We start from the raw sequence: 26,845 nt of genomic DNA on the forward strand, positions 1-26,845 counted from the left end.
GTGCGACTGAGTGACATTTCACACATTCGCAGTGTCCTGCAAGTACCATCTCTATCGAGTTCTAAAACGTTTTCAACGTCCCAAAGCCGAACTCCGTGACTTGAGCAGTCGCTCCTGGTTTCCTCTCCCTTAAGCTCCTGACAACCGATCCGATCTACAGATTTACCTATTCTGGGTGTTTCACATACACGGAAGCTTACAAGATGTGACCCCTTGTCACTTAGCATGTTTTCAAAGCTCATTCATGTTGTAGCCTGAATCGGTATTTCATTCCTTTTTATAACTGCATGATATGCCATTGTGTGGCTATACCACGATTTCTTTATCCTTTCTTCTGTTGATGGACATTTGGGTCGTTTCCACCCTCTGACCCTTGTGAAGACAGTTGCTCTGAACACCGGTATGCAAGGATTTGTTTGAGTCTCTGTTTTCAGTTCTTTGGGGTATAAACCCACGACTGGAGTCGCTGGGTCGTATGGTTGTTCTGTTTTACTGTTTGAGGAACAACCAAACTGTTTTCCACAGTAGCTGCACCATTTTACATCCCCACCAGCACTGTACAAGGATTTCAACTTCACTATGTCCTCGTCAGCACTGTTATTTGCCTTATTTTTCATTATAACCATCCTAGGGAGCATGAAGTGATATCTCTTTGTGGTTTCGATTTGCATTTTTTTCCTAATGATTAGTGATGTTGAGCAACTTCTCATGTGCTTGTTGGTCGTTGGTATATCTTTTTTAGAGAAATGTCTATTCAGGTTTTTTGCCCATTTTTAATTTTTTTTTTACTTTTTTGTTTTTTATTTTTTTAGTCCATTTTTAAGTTGGGTTGTTTGTCTTTTTCATTGTTGAGTTGTAAGAGTTTTTTTATATATATTCTGGATTCTAGACCTGTATTAGATGTATGATTTGCAGATATTTTCTCCAGCTCTTAGGTTGTTTTTTTTACTTTATTGATAGTAAAATATGTTAAGTATTTTGAAATAGGTCATACAGTGTCTGTCACAAGATCACTCCAGGTACAGAGTGTGTGTGTGTGTGTGTGTGTGTGTGAAGGGACACAGGTCTAAAGCAGGGCACGGTGCAAGGAGGGCCAGTTAGGAGGATACTTCCTTGAGGGATTCAGGAATTCTTGGGACTGGGTGTAACTCTTGTTCTATAGTTTCATTTTTTTGTCGGTACCTATCAAGAGGAAGTCCTGGAGTTAAGATTTGATGTGTGGAGTTAATTTTTCTGACTCAGATATAAATCCTTAGTGCCCTTACCACCTCAGTCCATTCTCCACAGGCCTCCAGGTTATCTTTCAAAAACACAAAACTGTCCTCATCGCTGCCTCCATAAGATTGTTAGTGGCTCTGTGTTGCTGTCAAAGTTGTGTTTAATATGCCATAGATGTGTCCCAGGGACCGTGTTTGGTGCTGTCGTTACAGATGTAAGCAGGATGCTGTGGCTCCCGAAGGCCGGTTTTGAACTTCTCCATTGCTGTCATTCAAGATACTTTCAATCGGGACCCAACATTGTGGTTGTCTCTTTCCCAACCCCTAGACCATCGTGACACCATTCCCCTAAATTTCCTCTGTTGTCATGCCTTTATCTCCTTCCCTTCCTCCTCTACTTGGAAAGTCTTATTTAGGTTGGAATGACCAGGATCTGGTGCATTTTCTCTATGAAACCTTTTCCAGTTAGAATGAATTTCCCCCTCTCTGGGCTGTGCCAATACTTGCTCAAACTTGACTTCTATAGAATTATCAGGTTTTATTATAACAAATTGCCTCTGTAATCTGTCTGATGCAATATACTAGTGCATGCCTTGAGGACAGAGACCACGTCTTTCTCATACTTGCACCTCCAGGGCCTAGGCAGGGTGCCTGGCACGGCTCGGTAAATTTGTGGACAGACTGTTTTTTTGAATTACTTGCAAAACAGAGATACCTCAACTGACTCTATCATACAGCTGTTACAGGTACAAATACCATAGATGTGAAAGCTTTTGGAAAACAGAATGCTGTGTAAACAGAAGGTGGCCTATACAGTACCATAGGTATACATTCTAATTTTATACTGCTGATCTCTCGCTTCCTGAAAAAGTTCCAGGTTAGATACTGAGGTTGAACAGCAGACACCTACTGGTAAACTTTGGGATTGAAACCAGGTTCAGAGCTGGCCTTAGGCAACATTGTCTTTAGGGATTCATGTTCTTCCTTTCAATTTTTACTTACTTTTTATTTTGACCCTGTCATCAGGGGCCAAATGCATTCATATAATTCCATAGAGGAAATAATGTGTTTTTATATTAACATGGTAATATGTTCCTAACAAGTTCTTAAGAACCTGAACTGTTATTTAACATGAGGGAAGGGAACAATGATGAACCTAAAAAAAAAAAAAAAAATCAATCAATCACGTTTGATATTGTACTCTAATTATGTAAGATGTAACCATTAGGGGAAAGTGGGTGAGGGGGTGCTCTCTGTACTATCTTTGCAAATTACTATGACTCTGTAACTCTTTCAAAATAAGAAGTTTAAAGAAATCATCCATAATGGTAAGTTTGTATATGTCCTGAGCTACAGCACTCTTGTAGCTCGTCCTTCTCTGGTCCCTTCACGGCTTCCAAAGCAAATGCCTGAGGTCAATGAAAAGGTAGAAGTAAAAGGTAAAAGGAAGGCCACGCCCAGCCACAGTCCACATTGGTAGAGCCTCCAAATCCCTGACGCCCCAGGCCCCTCCCCCTGCCCTTCGGTCTCTGCTCCAAGGTCAAGTTCTCAGTGAACTTGACCTTCCTGTCTAAAAGGGAAACACTACCACCGGCACCGCCCTATCCCCACTTTCCTGCTTTGTGTTTTCTTCGTGCACTTATTACCTATTACTTACTATATTTTTTTACTATTTTATTTCCGTTTCTGTCTCCTCCCACTAGAATGTAAGCTCCATGATGGCAGGGACGACTTCTTCTTCTCCTCCTCCTCCTCCTCCTCCTTCTTCTTCTTCGTCTTCTTTTTTTTTTTTTTTAATAAATTTTCTGTCGTACCCTAATTGCCTAGAGCAGAGTTTGGCATAGAGAACGCCCTCAGCCATTCGCTGATTTGTTCAATGAATGAATCTTTGTAGAAAATAAAAGCTTGAAAATAAGCTATTTCCCCGAGAGAGAGAGAGAGAGAAGTGATTCAAATCTGCTCATCCTTGTGCGAGAGCAAACCTGACTTTGAAGCTCAGACCTTTTCCTGTGTTCGTACTTCAGAAAAAGAAGGCACAACTGATAATATCTGAGAGGAAGGAAGCAGTGCATTGTGCTGGGCCTCTGCATGTAACATTATAAAAATTGTCTTTTTTTAATAGACCAGCCTCCCAAACGGTTTCCAGAGATGGATTATCTTACTTTCTTCTTCGCTATTCTTCACGTATACAGAGGTAAAGATAATGTCTTCATTTAAAAAATTTACTTCTTTTTTGGTCTTATAGTGTGACATGTTTAGAATTTATAATGTCCTTTAGTAGGCTCCGATAATTTCTCACTTGTTCAGGAAATCTACAAGTTACAAATACCTCTTATTGGCAGTGGAAACCTTTTTTAGACTAAGGTAGAAACTGTTAGCATTTAGCGGGGTCTCAATTTGCTGTCTTCCTCGGTCTTAGAAAGCTTAGAATAAGCTTGAGGTGTCTTTGGGTATTTCAGCCATCAAGCCTAACTGAATCAATGTGATGTTGTGTATTTCAGCTCTATGTGAAGAGATGATTTGGGACACGACTGTTAAACTTGCTGAGAATATGAGTCTGGAGTGTATATATTCATCACTGGACACCTTAGTTCAGTTGGAATGGCACAAGATCACTACGACCAACAGAGAGCTCGTGGCCATTTTCAGCCCTACTTATGGTTTGAGTGTAAAGCCACCCTATACTGATAGGGTTTACTTTTTAAATTCCACCATGGTGCCTAATGATATGACCCTGTCCTTTCATAACGTCTCTGAGGCCGATGTTGGCTTCTATTCCTGCTTTTTTCACACTTTCCCACATGGACATTGGGAGAAGGTGATCCAGGTGGTTGCAACAGGTGAGTGGACATTTTATTCTCCTTCTTACCCATCTACGACATTGAATCTTAAGCCCCAGTACAAACTATAAAATGCTTTATCATGTGTCTTGGTATTTTCCAATTTCACTTCTAGATCTTAGGATATTATTGTTTTAAAGAAATAGTTCTGTGAATCGGTTTCATTTTTCTTAATGTGCTGTGATTTCTGAGTAGAATAAGCATCTCACAAATTAGAGTGTAGTAGGAAGAAGAGCCCAGGTTTTCTCTTGTCTCAACCATGACTAGAGCCTGGACTAAACTGATGTTGGCAGTGTTTGGGTTCAGGACCAGATCCCTCCCCATGTGAGCTTCCTCCCTGGGATGGAGTGCTGCTTCCGTCCACTAGGTACTCAGTGCGGGCTTCAACCTCTGTGTGTTCAGAGTCCTCTCTGTAACACCAAATCTAGATTTATTAGTGAATCTGGCCAGAATTCATCAGGCACTGGCTCTATCTTCTGCTTCAACCAAGTTCCTAAGAGATGAACCTTCAGAAACTGCAAGGTGTCATTTCAAGAAGGATCAAATGATCTCCTAGATATTTTCTGCCGCGTCTACCATGGACTGTGGTTTGCTGCTTAGTGAGTTACTCCTTCGAGTAATAGCCACGTGGATTGGGTATGATATATTGGAAAAACATGGCTTTTCTAGCCTTTACTTTTCTCAAAACCTTATGTTAGTTGATCGATCCCCTCTGCATCTCAGGCTTCTGAATAGTAAACTGAGTTAATAATACCATTCTCTTTGTTGAATGGCTTAGGGATCCTATGGTTAAAGACGGAGGGCCGTCAGGGAGTGGCGGGTGTTATTATTGTCACTATTATCATTCCCTATGCTTTCAATACAAAATGACTAATGATGAAATTTCGAGATGTCAGAAATAGTCTAGGGAAGGAAATAGTTTGGAACCGTGTGTTTCTTGTCTGAAGTCTCTAAAATTGTATCCTAAATGGTTATTCAGCAGAACACATTATGTGACATGTGCTAGAGTGCTTTCTTTCCAAGGGATGTATATTATAAAAGAAGAACTGGGACGCCTGGGTGGCTCATTCGGTTAAGCCGCTCACTGCCTTCGGCTCAGGTCATGATCCCAGGGTCTTGGGATCGAATTCCTCCTTGTCCAGCAGGGAGCCTGCTTCTCTCTCTGCCTGCTTGTCCTATCTCTCTGGCAAATAAATAAATAAAATATTTTAAAAAGTAAAAGAACAACTTATAGTATTGCATTAGGGATAGCAAATAGTTAGAAGATAAGGAAACTTCCCATGTGTTAGTTTTCTTTTTCTCTGTAGATGTAGCTAGGCTCGAAAATGGTTTTGTGTGTATGACTGAGGCTTACAAAGTGTCTATTAGCAAAATCTCTGTAATGAAATATTTATGATCGAGTCCATCTTGTCATGGAACGCCTCATTGGCTTTGTGGGCAGTCACCTGTTGAGGGCTGTCTGCAAGTTTTTCACGTATGGACCACTTTTGATTAGCCGTGCAGATGAAGGAGAGGGTTGGCAAGGGCCTTTGGGGAGAGAGACCTGGTCCACACCTGGCACGAGCCACCAGGGCCAGAACGAGCTGGGACCCCTCACCCTTCGTGTGGCGAGCTGTTGCAGTTTGGATTCCCAGATCAGGAATTCCAATTTCTGTCAAAAAAGAGCTGATTAAACATGGGGAGAATAATGGTCCTGGGCACAGGGAGGTTCACAGTTACGGTTGAGTGGGATGACTCCGCCTAGAGAGCTAATGCGCTGCATCAGGGCTGCAGTTAACAATGTTGCAGTACGGACTGCAGGTGTCCTAAGAAAGGAGATCTCAGGCGCTCTCCCTGGAAAAAAAAATGGTAACTATGTGAGACGAAATGTGAGTTAACTTGATTGTAGTAATCCTTTCACTGTGTGTGTGTGTATGTATATGTTTATATTTATCAAATGATTGTATTGCATGCCTTAAATACATACTTTAAAAAAAAGATTTTATTTATTTATTTGAAAGAGAGAGAAAAAGAGAGAGAGCGAGTGAGGGAGGGGCAGAGAGAGAAGCAGGCTCCCTGCTGATCAGGGAACCCAACGTGGGGACCCTGAGATCATGACCTGAGCTGAAGACAGACACTTAAACAACTGAGTCACCCGACACCCCTAATATATACATTTTTAATTTAAAAACAAAAACAAAAAATGGCATTTTGACCTCTTCTGAAAGTTTAGGATAGAAAATAGAGCTAAATTATTGGGAACTAAGTTGTGATCGCCTTGCCAAGGTGGGATTTTTAGCATCATGTATGAACAATTGTGGCAATATTTCCTGCTTTTATCATCCAGATTTTTTGCTTCTATCATTTTCTTGTAGTTAGGCAAGGGAGGATCTTTACCTTCTGGGGCTGTTTCAAATACAATGGTAGGATTTTCAGTCAGTCACTGGTCAAAGAAAGGAGAGCGTGCCTCTCCACATAGATGAATTATTCATGATGGTGTTCTTTTTTTTTTTTTTTTTTAAGATTTTATTTATTTATTTATTTGACAGAGAGAGAGAGAGACAGTGAGAGAGGGAAACAAGCAGGGGGAGTGGGAGCAGGAGGAGCAGACTTCCCACCGAGCAGGGAGCCCTATATGGGCTCAATCCCAGGACCCTGGGATCATCACGTAAGTCAAGGGCAGATGCTTAACGGCTGAGCCACCCAGGTGCCCTCCATGATGGTATTATTATTTTTTTAAATTTTATTTTATTTTCCCTGTGATGGTATTCTTAAGCATGTTTTGTCATGATTGTTTTTGATCATTTATATTTTTAAGTCACAGATTGCGGTAATGGGCTGGTAAGAGTACTCCACTCATTTTCAAAACTTGGAGGAATTCCTTTTTAAAAAAAAAAAGAACAACAAGCTAAAAATGATAGTGAATTTAAAAAATAGTAGCCGTATCTCAAAGCTAACCTTCTATATAGTTTTAGTTTTCGGTTTGTGCTTTATTAACGTAGTATCGGGACCTGCAAGTACGGCACGTGTGTAACTCAGAGGGGCCGTTGATGGTCTATTTAACGACACAAGACTGGAGCTGGAATCCAGAAATCCTAGTTTGTAAACTGGGTTGTAAGGCCTTTCAAGGAAGTCCTACATACGCCGACTTCTCTTCCTTGCTGATAGCGGCCTACGTTAGAGGAACTTGGTCAGTATCTTCTCATTTCACCCCACTGCCCACGTGGATGTGGACCTAAGCTTGATTTTCCAGGCAAGGGCTTGAGGCGCGGTGAGTTCTCAGACTTCGTGTGTGTCCCGTTGGATAAAACTGCAGCGACGAATGGGAAATGACGGCTTGGGGGGGGGGGGGCTGGAGCTGCAGGGGTCCTCAGAGGAGGAGGGTCGAGCAGGGTACAGCCTTGTGCCCCGCCCCCGCCTGGCTTTCAGCTCAGGGCTGAGCAGCAACTAGGACAAGCTTATTGCAAATTTATGTTGAAAGCTGTGTTAACGTCACACAAGCCCTTCTCGGTCGCCAACTGATTTGAGATCCACGGGGAGGTAGGTGATCCGGAGGCGGTAGGTGACCTTCCGGAGGCGGCCCATTCACGGCGGTTGGTGGCCGAAGAGCGACCCCGCTAAAAAGTCCTGCCGCCCGTGTCTCTTGGCCTTACCAGTCGGTTCAAGCGACTGTAGTTAAGCTTATGGAAGTGTCCCCCACGGGGGGGCCGGGGGCCCAGCCACCCTGCTCCACTCTCCACCTGCCACCGGCCGCGCCCCGTGCATGCACCGAATGCGTCTCCTCTGCTGCTTCCCAGACGCCGTGCTGAGGTCACGCGCTCCCACCTGCGGCTGACGGAAGTGCTCAGGGTCACCGACCGCCTGGAGGCTGGGATTTGCCCAGTCTCAGCACCCAGAGGAGACCAGTCGATGTTTGTGAAGTGCCAGGACTGAGAGGAAGGGGAATGGAATTCCAGCACAGTGAGCAGGGAGGCTCCGGGACCAAGTGGCACCGGCCCTTGAAAATGTGGAGGATATTTCTCTGAGAGAGACCGATGGGGGAAGGAGGGAAAGGGGAGAGGGAAGTGTCTTCGGGGCCCAAGGAGAGTTTGACATCCTCGCAGGATGCGGTTCCCTCTCTGGGCTCTGTGGCCCCTCGCTGTCATGGGAGGTAGCCCGGGAGGAAAACACAGGGGTGCCCGCATCAGCCAGGGGGCTCAGCATGTCATGTGCTGGCGTCCCAAGGAAGGTTTTATGCAGTAGACTCTGGGTTAAAAAAGAGGAGTTGGGACAGCACAATGTCACAAAGAGCCCGAGGCGTTAGGTCGGCCGAGATCTTTCATTGCCTCATGGAGTCTGAATTTCACTATGGGAAATCCGTGGGAAGCTACTGAGCATTTTCCAGAGGGAGACACATAATAAACCTATGTTTTTCACCACCAACAGGATTAAATTAGCTGTAGTTTATAGGAGGGGAAGAGTCTAAGGTCAGGGTAAATAAGTAGTATTTTACGGATTGGAACACTTATCCACTGCTGGTAGGAGTGTACATTAGTATGTCTATTATATTATTGGCATTGGTAATAGTCAGGGTTCTCCTGAGAAACAGAATGAATAGGTCGTATATGTATATAGAAAGAGATTTATTATAGGGAATCGGCTTATGTAATTATGGAGACTGTCAAATGTGGGCCAATAGGCTGGAGTCCCAGGAAGGACGATGGCGCAGATGAAGTCAGAAGGCTTCTGCTGGAGATTTCCCTGTTGTCTCGGGAAGCAAGTCTTTTTGTTCTATTCAGGCCTTCAACTGATTAAATGAGGCCCACCACACCATAGAAGGCAATCTGCTTTCTCAAACTCACCAATTTAAATGTTAATCTCATCCAAATGTTTCAGTGAGTGGCACTAGAGAGGAAAAGAGGTTCCTCTAACACTGGGGACCCAGAATTGTTGGCAGTGCCAAGAAATCCCCTAATGAGAGGGATTCTAAAGACCATGCTGGCCTATGTCTTAATTGGGGCAGCCAACCCAGAATCATCAATATGTGCTTTCCTCTGGGTACTTGTTTGTTTATTAATGTTGGCATGATGTCAGGATTTAAATTTTATTTAGAGCTGGAGAAGGGGCAGTGTCCCAGATCTGGTTTGTGTCAATGTGTATGCTGATTTGTGGGAGCTGAACCCTCTTATCCTTATTCACTCATCAAGTTTTTATTCAGAACCTACTATATTCGAGATAATGTCTGTGGCTGGAAGCTAGAAAGATGTGGATCTCAGCTCTAAGTGGTATGCAGAGTACCGGGGGAGAGAAGAGCTGTGTGTTGCAAAGTATAATTAAGGAGTGAGTGCTGTTGTAGTTCCTAAAACAGGATTTACTTTTTCTTTTTAAAGATTTTATTTATTTATTTGACAGACAGAGATCACAAATAGGCAGAGAGGCAGGCAGAGAGAGAGGAGGAAGCAGGCTCCCGGCTGAGCAGAGAACCCGATGTGGGGCTTGATCCCAGAACCCTGGGATCATGACCTGAGCCGAAGGCAGAGGATTTAACCCACTGAGCCACCCAGGCACCCCAACAGGATTTACTTTTAACCAGGAGATTCAGGATAGATTCCCTGCAAAGGGGGAATTTAAAGTTAACCTTGAAGGAGGTAGGTCAGAATATTTGGACATGGGGATGGGTGGAGTAGCATTTTGGGAGAATTGCTTTATTTATTTATTTATTTTTAAAAAGATTTATTTCTTTATTTCAGACAGACGGGCGGGGGTGGGGCATGAGCGGGGGAAGGGGCAGAGGGAGAGAGAGAACCTCCAGCAGACTCCCCATTGAGCATGGAACCCGGTTTGGGCTCGATCTCATGACCTGAGATCATGACCTGAGCCGAAACCAAGGGTCAGACGCTCAACTGACTGAGGCACCCAAGTGCCCCAGAATTGCTTTAAATATTATCTAGAAACAAAGATAGCTTTGGCTCTGCTTTGACTAGTTTGCGAGGACATTTTCATTTTGTATAAATGACTCCGACACCACCACCGATAACAATAACAATGACAGCCAGACCTTCCAAACTGAGCCACCACAACAGACGCTGACCAACAATTAGTGCAGTTTCTTCTGGGTCGCAGTTCATGGCTTAGCTTATCTCCACACATTGATTTAATGCTTCAAAAGGCAGAGGAATCTAGATATACGATATGATTATATTTTATTGTCTATTTTTAGCAAAAGTCCTTTGATTTCAGCTTTTATCGCTCCCAAATTCAGAGGACAGGAAGAAAACGTATGAAACTGACACTCTTCTTGTCTATTAGTGACAGGTGCAGAGTGAGAGGCAGGGAGGGCTTGGTCTGAAGGATTCTTCTGCCTGTCAGAAGAGATTCCCGACAGGGCTGAGAAGGCCACGGGAGGGGAGGTTTGCTTCCCTCCTGTGACGAGGGTCACCGCTGCATGCCAACGTGTTTTGTCCTTGTGTGGACTGTGGGTTGTTTCATCTTTGCCCATCATAGACATCTCTATCACTCTGAAGCTGTTTGTTTTTTAAGTGGGGTGGAGAAATAGAAAAATAGTTTCAAATTTACTCTTTAAAGAATGAAGACATAAACTCTCTTAAGGTGCCTTCTTACCAGCTCAGAAATAAGTCATGAAAGTTTTCTCGTATACACACACATACGCACATCACACACACACACACACATAAGAATAAAAAATGTTTCTGTAAAATGTTACATTTCAGCAGTTTTTCATTTAAGAAAGAAAAAATATATAAAATAGTACCTGTAAGAAATAGCCAACTGATGAAACAGAAACACTTTAAAGGGTTAGAAATCTCTCTCCTTAATAAAATAAAACAGAATATAAAGAAGTAGATGATAAAGAATGTTTTTAAGACTTGTGAAAGCAAGGTTAGGGTCACTGAACTTCTCAAGGGTAGAACCAATGGGAATCTGAAAGTAGCGTAGTTACCAGAGCCCATGCCAAGGTTGTTTTTACTGATCTGCTTTCCATTTGCTAAGCCAGGAAAGAGCATGCTTGAAAGCACGTATCACCAGCAGATTCGACAATCACACTTTCGGGGAACAGCTCTGTAATCAAAAATCAAAAACAGGGCACCTGGGTGGCTCAGCGGGTTAAGCCTCTGCCTTCGGCTCAGGTCATGGTCTCAGGGTCCTGGGATCGAGTCCTGCATCGGGCTCCCTGCTCGGTGGGCAGCCTGCTTCCCCCTCTCTCTCTGCCTGCCTCTCTGCCTACTTGTGATCTCTCTCTCTCTGTCAAATAAATAAAATAAAATAAAATAAAAAACTCAAAAAGAGACAAAAAACAGGCCAGACGGGGCAAACCAGACCTCAAAAAGAAGACAATACTGGAATGATAGACAAAATTAAATTTCACACTGTAATGGCCGCTCAAGTTCAACAGGCACAGGTCCCTGTTTGGGTTATGCGAGAGCAGCATCCCCGTTTGTCCCTTTCAGTGCAAGAGAGCTGCCCTTCCTCGCGCTCCCTCTACACTCACTATTGGACACGTGTCCGCCACAGCAACATCCAGGAGAAAACTTTTCCTTTACATTTATTCAAAAATGTGCTCAGGCAACCCAAAGCCGGGATGAAATCGGCTGTGATCTTTGCAACTATCCTGTTTACTTGCACCCACTCTACCTTTCCTTGAATGGACATTTTTATTTCTAAGATGACCCTAGGGTGGGTGGGGGGGGGCAGGTATTTGGCTGAATTTCCCGAAGGGAATGAGCTACAAGCTAAAGTTGACGAACAACTGCCCTGTGGCTCTTGAAGATTATTAGTATTATTTTGAGAGCGAGCGAGCACGAGAGCACCCATGTGAGCGGAGGTGGGGAGAAGGGCAAGGCAGAGCGAGAGGGAGAGAGATTGAAAGTCAAGCAGGCTGCACGCTCAGCACCTGCTGTGGGCTCCGTCTCACAACCCTGAGATCGCGACCTGAGCCCAAACCAAGAGCACTTCTCCAGCTGAGCCACGCAGACGCCCCGTTGAAGGATTTTATTCGTGTAGGCAGAGGCGTGCAGTTCTCAGGTTTTCCTTTAACTTTGAGTGAGCAGGACAGCTCACCCCTCTCTCATCGCTGTCTGCCACCCCTGCTCGCTCGGCTGTGCTCAGGGAGGCGCTGACCGCAGTATGTGGAACATGTTTTCCTCCTGAGAGTGGGTGCTGGCGGGGTGTGGGTGCCAGGGCAGGGTGGGGGCTGCGGCTTCATGTGTCAGAGCTGTCCCAGTGACTGGAACATGCCAGCCCACGCGGCTTGGCCCAGATTCCTCCCCTGGACCCTCTCAGTGTCTCTATTTTTTATTTTTTAAGTTCCTCTTTTCAAAGGTTGAAAGCTGTAGAAATCACACCTTGTCTTCCAGCACCTTCCGTCCGAAACTTCTCTAGGATTAAAGGGTGGGTGTCAGAGAACCTTCAAAAGACCGTATGGGAATTTGCCCGTTGACAGATCAGAGTATTTAGTGACTGAGAGTAAAATTACATTTTCTCATTTTGTGAGATAAAAATGGATTTTTAGACGTTGAAAAAAGACAAGGACATTAAGTGTGGCAAGAGAGGAGGAAAAGTGAAGCTCTGAGCTGGTCGGAGGGTTTTCCCCCTTGAACTCTTGCTTTCCTGTGCGCGGTTCTTTAGAGTTGGTAGAAGAAGACTTGGTTTCCAAGCTATGCTTTTTGCTGCTGGTTTTGGGTTTTGTTTGGTTTTATAGGAAGTGGAGGTTGCAAGCAAGATGGCTTTTCCTTTCCTCTCAGAAAATTTGTGAAGACGTTTAAGATTTTGAAACCATTAAGAATTTGAAGACTATCAAGTCAATCCTTCAGGGATCAACGCGAAATGATTCCCCCAGGCAACATCTCTTCTACTTACTCCACCATAGTTTTAATTAAATAACTCCGCTGATGGGGCTTCTGGCCCTTCCCTTGAGAGATGATTCACAATCCAATAAATCTCAGTGTGAGAAAATTTTCCCTGACTTCAGCTACTTAACCACAACACACATTTTATAAAACAGTCTTCCTCACAATCTGCGCAGAGAGAAAGGCCCCCGTTCCCCTGAAGATTCATACAGAAAGCGTTCTAAGGACGGAGCCACGATAAGCAATATTCACATTTAATAGCACCGTAAATAGCTTAACGCGTCACACCTGCCGACTGTAGTGGGGTGATGACTGCGGCCAATGAGAACGAAGTCTGCACAAGGGATTCTGTGAACACTTACGCGCGCCCTTTCACTAGCAGAACACTTAAGAAACATAACGTTCTCATTTCGCAGACTAGCTCTCAGAACACATTTGTCCCCTTTCTTGGCAGGCTACGTGAAATGCCGTATGCTACCCAAACCGATATTTCCAGAAGAGTTTAGTGAAGGAGCGTGTGTGTATTCCCTATGTATAGGATGGTCTCCTTCCTGACGTATAGAGAACCCAAACCGTCAGGAAGTTTTAGGTCATCCACCTAATCCAGTCCATTAACAGGGAGAGTACATTTATCTCTCTTTATAAACTGGAATCTACTATTGGAAGTGTACCATTTTTCATCTGAGAAACAGCCAAGGAATTCAACTACTTTTTCTGAGACAGAGCTTGGTAACGTTCAACTACGTCCCCAGATGAGACGATCGTCCGTCCTGTTGACTTATGACATCATATTTCTCAAAATATCTCTTTATTATATACAAGAAACTCAGTTGTTCATATAAATAAGTGGGTAAATGTAAATAAAGAACATTTATTTAACAGTTAAATTATCTCACTTCTTCCTTCTTTTCTTCTTAAATCCTAGAAATGGTTCCTAAAAGCATAAATATTAAAGAAGAGAGAAAAATTTCTAGTTACTGACATTGTGTTTCTTTGAGCTGACATAGTTTCCGAATTTTTATTCTTAACTATTACTAATTATATTCTAAACTATTAATTACTATGTTCTCAGTGAAAATAGCAGATTTGAACCAAAGGGCATAGTGTTAAAATTTGTTGCTCAAATGACTCTTTGTGGTATTAAAATCTCTATTATTGGGTGGATATTGATAATAGTAATTTTTAAAATTGTGTAAACCCTTTCTGGATCTAGTAAATAGAAATTTACTATTTGCTGGGGTGCCCGGGTGGCTCAGTGAGTTAAGCATTTACCTTCAGCTCGGGTCATGATCCCAGGGTCCTGGGATCGAGCTGCCCATCGCACATCGGGCTCTCTGCTCAACAGGGAGCCTGCTTCTCCCTCTCTCTCTGCCTGCCTCTCCCCCTGCTTGTTCTCTCTCTCTCATTGTCAAATATATAAATAAAATCTTAAAAAAAAAGAAATTTACTATTTGCTGTGAGGAGATGAAATGAATAAGAAAGTCTTTGTTTCCAGGACATTTATAATCTAATAGGGGAAGTCTGTATATACTTGTTAAGTGACATAGAACAATGTTTTGGGAGTTGAGAGGTGACAGAGATTACTGCCAGTATCGGGGAACCATGGAAAGTGTCTGCACCAGGCTGGAAATCCAGGTACGATTCTAGAAGGAAAGTGTGTCACGAAAATCATCACATAATGGAAATGCTCTTTGCATTTGGAGCATACAAAGCAAAGAGCAAACAAAACAAAAAAAACAAAAAACAACAACAACTTTGGTCACAGCCTTAGGGGAAGGGCAGCAGGTGGGAAGCTTAGATTTTGGACTTCATTTGGTGATTAGTAAGGTTTTCGAATAGTGGAAGTCCCGTGTTGATCATGATTGCAGCCATGATTTGGAGCCATTACTCTAGCGACTGCATATGGGATGATTTAGAGGTAGGAAAGAAGCAAAATTGGAGACTAAGAAACAGGCAAGAGTAAGAGAAAAGGACCCTGCAATCTTGACACCAAGCAGGGGTGCCGCCAGCGGTGTAGGGTCAACCAATGAAATCTTCACAAAGACTCTGCTCCTTCCTAAGTTACAAACACATCCCCCCGCCCTCCCCCCGGGTCCCCGGCACCTTCCATTGCCTTTCTCTTTCATTCAACAAATGTTTATCGAATATCCACAGTGTGTTGGGGTCTGCATGGGATTGGGGGTACAGTGAGGAAATGTTCCAGTCTCTGATTTCCAGCTCAGGGCTCCTTTGGAACGTCATCGATGCTTCCTCGAACGCAGGTGTATAGAGCAGGTGTGGGGGGTGGTAGGATGCTGGTGGCGGCGCTGCGTGTTGGAGAAATGGCAGCAGCGAGGGGAACAGGATCATGCAGCGAGTTTCAGAAAACACAAGATGCTTGAGCTTACTCAAAGGGGAAGATCAGAAACTTCCTGTTTGAAGACTGGTTGTGCTGCCGGCAGGATGGCATCCCTGCGTGAGGGAAATCGTGCTAATGGCTGAAGCAAGAGGGAGGCCGGCATGCGAGGGAGCCGCAGGATGCTTAGTAAGGCAGGAGCCTAAATGAGCCGAAGTGGGTAGTGCAGCCAGGTGGCGAATTAGGAGGGGTCGATAGCAGAGACAGAGAATTTGATCTGCTGCCAGCAGGAGCTCCAGGTTGTTGCTTGGGGGGGGGGGGGGGTTCAGAACACTTGACTTGGAATTATATTTGCCTAAGAAGACCGCATTGTTACTTAGGTTGCATTTTCTTTGCAGTGGGATGGGGGTGGGAGCTACAGTTCTAGTTGCATCTCTGTGTCACTGCTGACACCATTTTCAGGTGCTTTGACTTTATTCTTTAGGCAATGGGGAGCCCTTAGGAATTTTGATTGGGTGAATGGTTTGCAATTTAGGAAGAGGACTCTGAGGAGGCTGTTGTGGGGTGAGTTGTGTCCCCCTAAATTCATATGTTGAAGTCTAGACCTCCGTGCCTCAGAATGCAACTATATTTGGAAATAGGGTCTTCAAAGAGGTAAATGAGGTAAAGGAGATAAAATGAAGTCATTCCAAATGTGGAAGACGAGGAAATTAGGATACAGACACACAGAGGCAAGAGCATGTGAAGTTACAGGGTGAAGAGGGCCACATACAGGCCGAGGAGGGGGGCCCCACGGAGCCGCGCAGGCCGCCGTCTCGGTCTTGGACTTCCAGATTGAAGTCCCCAGTCTGTGGTCTGCGGTTATGACAGCCTGAGCAAAGCGACGCAGAGGCTGTAGTAATGGGCCAGATAAGACAGGAAGTGGGATTAAACCAAGGCAGGGTAACTGGGGGTGAAGCAGAGTGGGGGGTGTTCTTCCTCGTGCAGTTGCCATGATTCTCGTTTCTTCCCTCCCAGAGACTCAGAATTTATATTAAAAAACGACTACGGTTGCCAGAACCTTGGCTCAGAAATTGCTGGAGCGTCGTTCCGTCGTTCCCCTTGCCTACTCACTTTATTAGGGTTTTGTCCATTAGCCACTTCTAGTTCTTGCTGTCATTCTACCTTAATCTGTCCTCTTCAGCATACCCTTCTCATCTCCTCCAGATTTGGTACACAGAGTTGTTTTATCATCTGTCTCTGATTCTCTTAATGTCAAAGCGGCTCTATTTCTACAATCTGTTTTTTCTCCTGCTGCCTATTGTCTGTCTCATTCCTTTACGTCCTCACGCTCTTGGCCCGTTTTGCCTGTGTGGGGCTCATCACTCTTCCCAGACCATTTCTGGGAGTTCTCAGAGACTCGAATGAAGGGCCTTCATTCACAGAGGAGTTGAGTGCTGGTGTTAGAGTAGATAGTTAGGTTCTAATAGGGTATGTGGAGGTCAGCAACGAGGAAGTTATGGCCAGCTATTGGGAGGGCCAGAGGTCTGTCCCGGCAGCCTTCCCCCAGAAGCCGGATCAAACAAGACAGGCCCCAAATGGTGGGCATCATGATAGGAACCCCTGAGCAAATTAAGCAAGAAAAAAAGCAAAAATTCCTGCTTCTCACCCCCAAGTTATGAATATTTTGCCCCCTAGTTAACAACTGTTAATAAAAGATAACCCTAACCCAGCTCCCAGGGCACACAGCTCACTCTCTCTCTCCTGAGCTCACTCACTCTCATATCTCAAGAGCATACTTTCTGCTTTAATAAACTTCCCCACTTGTGTTACTCATCTACTGTGCTGCGTGTCTGTCCTTGAATCCCTTTTCATGACAAGACCAAGAACCTTTGGTGATTCCTTCAAGTCTGGTTGGGTGAGGACCCAAGGCCCAGGGTCTCCCCAGTTTACTGGGCAACACTGCGTTACTTTAAATTTATTTTACTTTAAATTAAAATTTACATTACCTTACGTTACTTTAAATTTAGACTTCCTGGAACACCCATGCTGTGGGAACTAGGACTATAGATCCACATGAGAACTGACTCACGCATACAGCTCTACTCAAGGACTTTCTAGTTGTTTTTAACAGGAATTTTAGTGCTAATAACGGAGTCTGATATTTTACTAGAAATGAAAGTATCCATATTTCTAAAACATAAATGCAGTCCCTCCCATCACCAAATCTGTTCTGCTCCCAGTCTCTCATTTGAATCAATAATCCCAATTCTCAAAAATGTAAGAGTCATCCTTTAAACCTTATTTTCTCTCATTCTTCTCATCTAAGTAACTAGACTTTCAAAATAAATGTCTCATCTATATATATCAGCCTATATTATAAAGTACTAGTATCTCTCACCTTTATGTATTTTTTAAAAAAAGATTCATCATCTAGATGCTTTCACCTGAAAGTCTGATCTGAGTAACATAGCCCATCACCTTCCAAGAAATATAATATCTGATGCCCCAGTTTTTGGACTCTCGTCTGGACCTGGTAGGACTATGTTTCCAGTTCTCTGGGACTCTGAGTGTAGATAAGAGATGCCTGGCCTCCTTCCTTCTTGATTACCTCCAGATGAGGCGTGCAGTCTTCTCAGACTCCAGGTATCTGAGAATTAGCTCAGACAATGGGTTATAGAGCAGGGGTGTTGAGAAATGATAGGGTCTCGTTATAGACTGGGTGTTGGGTAGCAAGTAGAAGGAGGATTCAAGACTGGTACCAGGAATTACTGCAGGTCCTGGGTAGATAGTGATATCAGTTACTGAATGGGGGAGTATGAGGTGAGAAAAAGGTCTGGAGTGGGGTAGAGGGGTATGGTTCCAGACATCCAAGGAAGGCAGGAGGCGGGAGGCAGGAGGGTTTTGAGTCAGAGCTCAAGAGAGCAACTGGGTCGGAGATGCAAACACGGGGAAGGCATGGGTGTGCATGGGTGTGCCTGAGTGGGTCCAGTGAGCTTTGGCTAACGGTCTTTTACATAAATGACTAGTGATTATTGAATGTTTGTTCTTTGGCAGCTCTGGGCAAGGTTCAAGAGGCTTTACATGGATTCTTTCATTTAATCCTCACAACACCTCTATCAAGCACATAGTGATATTAAGACAGAATTAGAAAAATGAATTAAAACAGAGAGCAAAGGACAAAGTATGGTGAGCGTAAGAAAACAAAGCACTTAGCACATAAGGGTGACCGCTAAAACAATGGGACGTGTACATACACAGATGACAGGGACATTTTTGGACCCAGAGATGCCTCCCTGTCCACACCAGAGTGTGCACGTTAGCGGCCCCCAGGACCTATCCCATTTGATCGGAGGTCTCCTGGAGATTGAAAATGCTCATAAACGTCTGGAGGGGCTGTCAAGACGACCTGAGTTTTCTGCTCTGCAGCATTTTCTAGGCTGAGTAGCTGCTGCCTTTTCTGACTCATGCATTCCTAAGTTTCTCACAGTCCCCGCCTTTCCCTATTATTATACCCTCTGGCTTCGGGAATTTCTGTTACCTTCCCGGACCCTGCAAATTTGCACCCACCAGCTACTCAGTTACTCCTTAGTCCTATTAAAAATGCTTTTCGGAGTCTTCTAAGATTGGTCCTTGCATACATTCCAACTTGTCCCTTTGTGTATTCTTCTTTCAGCCAAACTGGGTTAAGTTTCAGTTCCTGAAGCATCATCCATATTCCTGAATTTGTTGTCTTTGCTTATGCCTTTTCTTCCCTTAAATACTTTTCCACTCCATATACTTCTTATCCTTCAAGGGACAGCTAAAGAAACCTTGCCCCATTCCTAAAATGGGAAACAATGTCTCCTCTCCACTCCCCCAGATGTTGTTTGTGGCTACCTTTTAATTAATATGTTGTTTTGCTTTATGCCGCCTGTGGTTACCATGTCAGTTTCTTCACTGACCCCCCCCCCACCCCTCTGCCCCAGATCCTTCAGTGGAAGGCAGGTCATATCCCATTACCCTCTCCATGATCCCAATAATATTGGACACTAAATGCTCTGTGTTTAGGAGACTTGGCTCCATAAAACAGCAAAAGAATAGGGGTGAATGGAGGGAAGTGATACTTTCCCTGAAAACCATCAGCATTAACGAATCAGTACTTGAAAAGCTGCTAATTCCAGATACAACTGAAGTGGAACGGAGCGACCTCTTCTGAAGTAGCTTCCAGGAAGTGTAAAGTACTTTCCTGAGTGGTAACAGATGTATAGCCCATTGTATGTAAAACATAGCTTGAAGTAGTTTTCAGTGGAGATTTATTTCTCTAGATAGCTTAATTATTTGTACTTAACTTAATTTAAAAAAACAAGTACAGTGGGCTTTCCCCCCCAAGTATACTCCTCTACGCGGCATTCATTGAAATGTGTCTATCATGTTTCCTCCTAACTCATAGCTTACTGAGATACCCTGATAACTGTTCCCACTAGTTTGTTACATCCTCACGCAGAATTGTGTGTCATTTGCAGGGTTTTGTTGTGGATATCTATTAGCAATTATTTGTGAATATATTCAGCTTAGTACATCTACGTTCATGGAGGCATTGTTTGCAGTAGCCCAAAGGTGGAAACAACCATCCTTCCATTCATGGAAGGATGAATGGATAACAAAATGCATAGACACGCAGTGGGATATTATCCAGCCCTAAAAAAGGAAAGACACTCTTAACCCATTACAATGTGGTTGAACCTTGAGGATATTACTCTAAGTGAAATAAGCCAGTCACACAAGTACAAATACCACATGGCTCCTTTTATGTGAGGTGCCGAGAGTCGTCAAATTCATAGAAACAGGAAGTGGAACGATGGTTGTCAGGTAGTGAGGGCTCGGGGAGTGGAGAGTTGCTCAATGGGTGTGCAATCTCAGCTTTGCAACATGAAGAGTTTTGGAGTTTGGTTGCACAATGATATGTGCCGACTTAGTATTACCGATGTGCACACTTAAAAATGGCTAAGATGGTAAATTTTATGTTATGTGTATTTTGCCAAAATTTAAAAAAAATCATTTGTGTAAATATATGTAAAAGAGTGAGTTTAGTTACAGGATTGATTCACAGGAGATTTCACTGTTAACAGTTTTCTATTTAGAGAAATTCCTATCGATTTGTCTTCATGGCAGTAAGGACAAAGATGGGTATGTTCACAGAGAATTTTGAGTTCTGCTTCCGTCCATCTAACTAGTCTTGTGCTGTTTGGAAAGTCCCTTCATCTTTTTGAGCTTCAGTGTACTCATATATAGAGCGGCAATAGTAATATGTACTTTATGGGCAGGCTCGAGAATGAATGAGATAATGCATGCAGGCAAGGGCCGGTGTGGGTACTTAGCACGTAGCAAGTACTCAAGACATGGTGGTTCCGCTGAGTCCCCTTTTCACCTTCCCTAAGGAATTGGATATTCTCATTCTGTGAACCTTCGAGAGTATTTCCGCAGACACAAGTTAAGCAGTTACCACTTCCCTGTACTCTATTAGGATCTGACGAGGGAGATGATAGAGCTCCTGCCCACAGTAGGGGAGAAAAGTAGATATTATATCACTGTATGACAGATGCTCTGATGGGGAAAACTGCCCCAAGGGGGTAATAATTAGAGCCCATAGGATGACCATTGTCATTCTTCATTGTTCAGCTTGGGGAGGAGAGAGGGGCATCTGACAACTGAAGGAGGTACAGGAACAGGATAAGTGTGTCCTCTGCAACAGAAACAGCATGTGCAAAAGTCCAGAGTAAAGAGAATGCACGGGGTACCTGGAATGGGAGCCCATTATCCTGAAATGTAAGATACAACAGGTAAAAGTGGAGAGGCAAGCAGGGGCCAAACACTCCGTGGTTTTCTGCCAGGGACTGAGAAGGTACTGGCAGACTTGGTAGGAGAGAGAGATCAGACCGATTGGATGAAGGGAGTGGCTTGAATGGGAGCAGGACTGGAGAGAGGGAGGCTGGGCTGGAGGCTATTTTGCTAATACAGGCAGGAGTGAACTGTCAGGGGACGAGGACAGGGCACTGGGGAGAGGGAGCACGAGTTCCAGAGATACTGAGAAGGTAGACTTGACAAGATCCAGCAACTGGCTGGATGAGTGGGGAAGGGAAGAGAAATTAAGATTGAGAACGTGTTTCTGAAGAGTGGACAGAATGGGAAAGAGCCACTTGGGGGAAGGGAATGTGGCTTTGGGGTTCCTGCAAAGAGGAAATTAAAAGCATCGAACATCTAAATAAGTTCTGTCCATGTGTTCTCTTTTGCCACAAGATGTGCGTACTCCGGGAATTCCAGGAGGTGAGTTAGGTGTTCCTTTCCTTTGCAGAGATCATGCTGTAGTGCCCATCCCCGTCCATACCTGCTTAGGCACCTGCTGCTGTCTCGGCACCTGTTCTCAGTTTTCTAGACAGCACCAAGTCTCAGGGGCTTTAATTGCCTTCCCGTAACTAGGGTAGCCCTGTGGGATGGTGCCACTGCACCCATGCTCGTTCTGAAGCGTGGCAGCCGACTGCAAATGCCAGACGCACATTTGGTCAAAGAAGTTGCCTTGTCGTGTCTGCAGAGCAACTTGAATGCAGGTTCCCTTTTCCTGATGGGATCATCTTGTCCACTTCCAGGTTAAGTCCTCATCATTTCTTTAAAGTCACGTGGTGCGTATCTGTGCCAGTAGAAAAATTTGGAAATGCCCTCACAGTTTCATAAAGGTAGAGCCAAATAATTCCTTCAGTGTCCTTGTCATTCTCTTTTTATTCTCTGCAACACTGTTGTTGTGCGTGCTGTTTTCAAATGCTGGAAGTTTCTCTCACTCACTTTCTCTCTTTGATGTAGTTAAAAACTTTTCAGTATTTATTTTGGAGTCTTTTGCAAGATGTTTTTCAAATACCCCTTTGGCCTAGTTACTTATTTGTACCTCTGGGCTTCCTCCTCTCCCCAGCTGAATGGTCTTTTGTTTTCTGGCGATACCTTCATCCTACTGTGGCCCTTTGCCTTTGCCAGGGTAGCCATGAGGGGTTTTATTTCAAGCACCTGGCCCTTTAGATCTCTAGCATATATTTTCCCTGGACTTTCAAAAAGGTGTTTTTCAGAAGTCTTAGGGTTTCTTCTGGGATTTTTCCCTTTTCAACTGTATCTTTTATTTTTTTAACCAGAATATTTGCATTTTATGATCGTTTTCCATTTGTAATTATGCAAAATTTCCAATGACTTCTTTTTTTTTTTTTTTGACTTTGCCTTTCTAGTTAGAATTGCCTGTAGTCATTTTGATCATGAAAGGTGCCTCAAAGTGCATAACATATGTGTCTGTGCCATTCCACAGTGCAGTGATTTCAAGGTATTTTTATTTCTTGCGGATTCAAGAACAAGGTGTATGTGCAATCCCAGCGTAGTGGGTCCACAGGTTTCTCAGAGGGGAAATTCGAGATTGAGTACAGACAAAGCTAAGGAGTCCACCAGTTTAATTTTTCAGTCTGCTCCATTTGGGGTAATGTTCCCCTCTCAGCTTTCTAGTATTTGCTAGAAGGGCTACAGAACAACCCAAGAAGCTAGCGTCCGCCTTGTAGAAATTTGAAGTGTCTCTAGCAGCTGTGTATTTAGACATGATTTCTGCGGATGCCATCCTTTACAAAATGGTAGCATGTCTATCCTCTAGAAACATTGTTTTTTTAGTCTGAAGGCACAGTCCTCCATTGATTTTTATTGATTAATCTCTTTCCACCCTGAATCAGATGTGTCACTTATGTCAAGCTTGTCACTTGCTTGCAAGTTTTCCATCAATCTACTTAATTTTTTAGGCCTCCAGGATTTGTGGGGGTGCAGTTACGGATTTCAACTGGTCATTCCCCAGATACGGAGTGTGACAGAGACTTCATTAGCAAACGGCACATGTTGAGAAAGGCCAGAGCCGACAGGGCAAGGCGGGCATAAAGGAGACACACCTTTCACAGCGGCTGTTGAGAGGTTTGAGGAACCGGGCAGTGGGTGGAGGTCTAGTCAGCCGAGAGTGCAGCCCTCCCGGATTTACCCACCCTGCTCCCTGCAGCCTCACTTACTGTGGCCGGACCCTCCTCTCCCGCGTTTTGCTGTATTTTGCTCTCTCGTTACCGCATTTCCTATTAAGGGCCACTGAGTCTAAGGCTCGCTCTCACCACTTTGCACCTGTGTGGGGATGGGTTCGGTGGCCTGAGAGGGCCTCCGTTCCCAGGCACGTGTCTTCAGCGCCGCGTGGCCTCCAGCTCTGCAGACCCCTCCTGGGTCTGTTCCTGGCTTTATGGGGTTAGTGGAGAGAGGAATCTCGGACTCTGCTGAAGTCCGGCCTTTGTAAGTCAGATCTTGGGCACCTCAACACGAATTGTTCCTTTTACCCTAGTCTGGGTTTAGTGAGGCCCTTCTTGAGACTGAAATTATTTCTCAGCCCTTATTATATTTGTATCCTGTGTTAAAAATGAAAATGTATCCTTCTTACTTAGAACAGACTAAACATCTTGCAATAGATTTGCCATAGCTCCAGTGCTCTTATAAAAACCTCTGAACATTCATTTTTCCAGCTTTGTATATACCTTAGTGCTCCAAATAGTAAGTAATAACTTGTCATTCATTATGGGGACTTTCTTATGTTTGATATAATTGGTAATAATGGGTAATAAAAACCGAGGATTCTCAGTACTCCCTTAAGTGTAGTTATGCAAAAAGAGAAATGGGATCTTGTTTTTAATTTGCACACACACACACACACACACACTCACACACTCACACCACCCAAACCATATTAAAGCAAAAAACCTGGAGAAAAGAGGTCTTCAGGGCAATAAGAGTATAATCGGGAATATCATGGAAGCAAATTATGCCAAATAGCACTGGACAAAGTCTGGAGTGTGTAAGCCATACAGTGCTTGTGTCTTCGACTTTGATTAACAGTCACTTAAATTAACGAATGAGTAGACAAGTCCTGTAAGGTCATATTCAAAAGATAAGGGAAAGTGAGGAAGGCTTTCTGAGTGTCCCCATCAGCCACACATTCTTTTGAATGTGCACGGGGGCTCAGCCAGGAGGAGGGATTGCTGGCTTATTAAGGAAATTGGGTTGGAAAGGTGAAAGCCTTGGTATCCTTCTTATATGAGATGATAAGAAGCAACTCCTGCCCCGGGGATGCTCACAACCTAATGGCACACACCAAGGTGTGTTGATGCCTCACATCACCAAGGTGTCAACGTCCAGAGTGGACAACGACAAGGCGAAAAACTGTATCTTTGCGACCAAGTTGGAGAAGGCTTCACGGAAGGTCACCTTCATGGAGGTCTTCGGGGTGAATGAGAGTTTTAGGGAGGCAGCAGACAGGACAGCCTGCACGAAGATGCAGAGGAGTGGATATGAGTGGTGACCATACAGGGCCTTGAGTGCCTGGTGAGCATGGGCATTACGGGTCATGGACGGACATGAGGACAGGGTTGATGAGGGCAGAGAGAGAGGTTGCAACAGCTTGTGTTTGCATGAGGCACTACGGAGCGAGAGGTGTTGAAACTGAGGGTCAGATCAGATTTCCAACTGGGAAAGAGTGCCCTTCCAGAGGAGAGATGGGCATAAATTCTCATGGTGTCAGCATGAAAAACAAATGCATCTTAAGACAGCAGAGACAGACTGTATGTAGATGAAGAAAGCACAAGGGAACATGGCTGACTTACACTGTATATGTGAGATCACGTTTTTATATATAGGGTTCCAGAATGAGTGGTCTGGAGTTGCCAATATAGCAGCAATGATGGGCTCCCTGATGTACAGCTACTCTTCTGGTGCATAGTGGGCCTTTGGTTCTTCGGTTCAGACACTGAGTCAAATTTCTGGGTTCAAGTACTGACTCCCCTTCCACTAGCCATGACTTTGTTACCCTGTCTTTAGAATGAGCATAGTAGCGGCGCCTGCAATGTAGGGTAGTTTTGAAATTCACATCCCCTGGGAAGTATTTGTCACAGCTCGTGTCAAACTATAAGCACCTGGTATGTATGACATATTGTTATTAATTGGCCAAAATAACCAAAGTTATTTTCTTTTGAAGAATTATGAGTAACACTATATTTAGAGGAAAATATAGAAGAATATACCAAAGTTGTTTTCTTTTGAGGAATTACGAGTAGTACTAAATCTATAGAGAGAAATACAGAGGAACTCTCTTTCGAGAAAATAAAAAGGAGAACAGTAAAGGTTTCTCAGATACGAAAACGAAGAAAAGGAAACATTAGTGGGCCGAGAAGCGGTGCCGTGTTGTAAACCGGCCGCAGCATTCTTTTGTCTTGTATCTGAGTGGACAGTTGACGGTAACGGGAGGTATGTTTTCTGAGGAAAACTCCTGAGTTTCAAAACACGTGAAGTGGAGGACCATAAATTTGAAGAAAACAGAGAGACGAGGAGGTCGGCACCTTTGGAGGGCGAGAAACAGGTTCATTTGCAGAGGTTTTCCGAGGGGAAGCGAAACCGTTAGGACCCCCGCTTCTACCCTTCCCAGTTCCCGTATGGGCTTGAGTCTATGTGAAAGTCTATGAAGAAAAGTAGGCAAAGGGGAGGGAGGTCGTGCTCCTTACGGAAACAAAGTGTCCCTTTTTTGGAGAGAACTTCATTTTTTAAATCCTCGTGCAGTGGCTGGTGCTACTCAGCCGACTCCCTGTCCTCTCACTAGTACTTACAATTCAGTCATGATAAACAATTCTTTTTGTTGGACTTAATAATCCTGCCTTGAACGGTTCGTTAAAGAAGAGGAAAATATGCTTTGCTGCGTGCCATTTATTTCACACAGAGATAATACGCTTTGTCTCTTCAGCCTTTATTCTCAAAACTTGGATAAGCTTCTTGCCTTCCCTTCTTTCAAATAGTAGCGTCATTAGCTTTCTCTTGCTTCCAGACATTATTTGAAGGGTTTCGTCTACCTTCCAGGTGATCCCTTAAATATTGTGGTAAAAATGGAATGTTTTGTCTTACGTGATAGAATTCCCTGGCTCAAGGCTTCTCTCCCAATATTTTAGATGTTCTTTGTAGCCGTCTAAAAGGTCAGTTTTCTTCGTCCCCTTTGTTTGGAAAAAGCCCCCCAACAGCTTTTCTGGAATGTTCTAACTGCTCAGGTTTCTCCAACCCTCTTCCTCACCTTGAGCGGAACGGGAGCAGAGGGGCCGCAGCCCGTTTTCGGTTGTCCTTGAGAAATGAAGCAGCAAATTAGCCGAGATAATATCCAATGCTCACCCGAATCAGTGGCTGAAGCCTTTTACAGCCAAGACGTTTACTGTCTTAACCTTTTTCTGTGTTTGGCATTTCTCACCCTTTTGCTCTTTTCTCCGGTTTTGGATCCTCCAGCAGCTACATGATTTCTCAAATGCTCCTTCGTTTTTCAGTTTCTAGGCTTTGGGGAGACTCCCCATCCCCCACCCCCCATTGCTTCCATGGCCATGGCCGTGACCACGCAGGGCTCAGCAGCCAGTGACGTCCCACTGTCCTGCTCAGACATTCAACCTACGACGCGGAGTCCAAGCGAATGCGCCCACCTTCTGGGCCTTCCGCCTTCCCCCGCATTTCCGCGGAGCTCCCTGCTCCCAGCAGGTGTTCCAGGTGCCTGCCCCTACCACCCCCCCCCCCCCCGTCCGCAGGAGACCTTGCTCCTCT

At 44.3% G+C, this 26,845-nt stretch overlaps 1 protein-coding gene across 1 annotated transcript in view; it reads left to right on the forward strand.

The window, feature by feature from the left end:
* Positions 1 to 3,341: 3,341 nt before the first annotated feature.
* Positions 3,342 to 26,845, forward strand: part of CD226 (CD226 molecule) — a gene marked incomplete at its 3' end in the record, with an annotated part of 65,238 nt that continues 41,734 nt past the window's right edge. Inside the window, 2 exon segments of the mRNA XM_080821824.1 lie at positions 3,342 to 3,411; positions 3,719 to 4,057. Coding sequence (XP_080677950.1) covers positions 3,366 to 3,411; positions 3,719 to 4,057 — 385 coding nt within the window. The 5' untranslated portion in view covers positions 3,342 to 3,365.

This window comes from Martes martes (genome assembly GCF_963455335.1).
Source record: "Martes martes genome assembly, chromosome: 13".
Taxonomy (NCBI): domain Eukaryota; kingdom Metazoa; phylum Chordata; class Mammalia; order Carnivora; family Mustelidae; genus Martes; species Martes martes.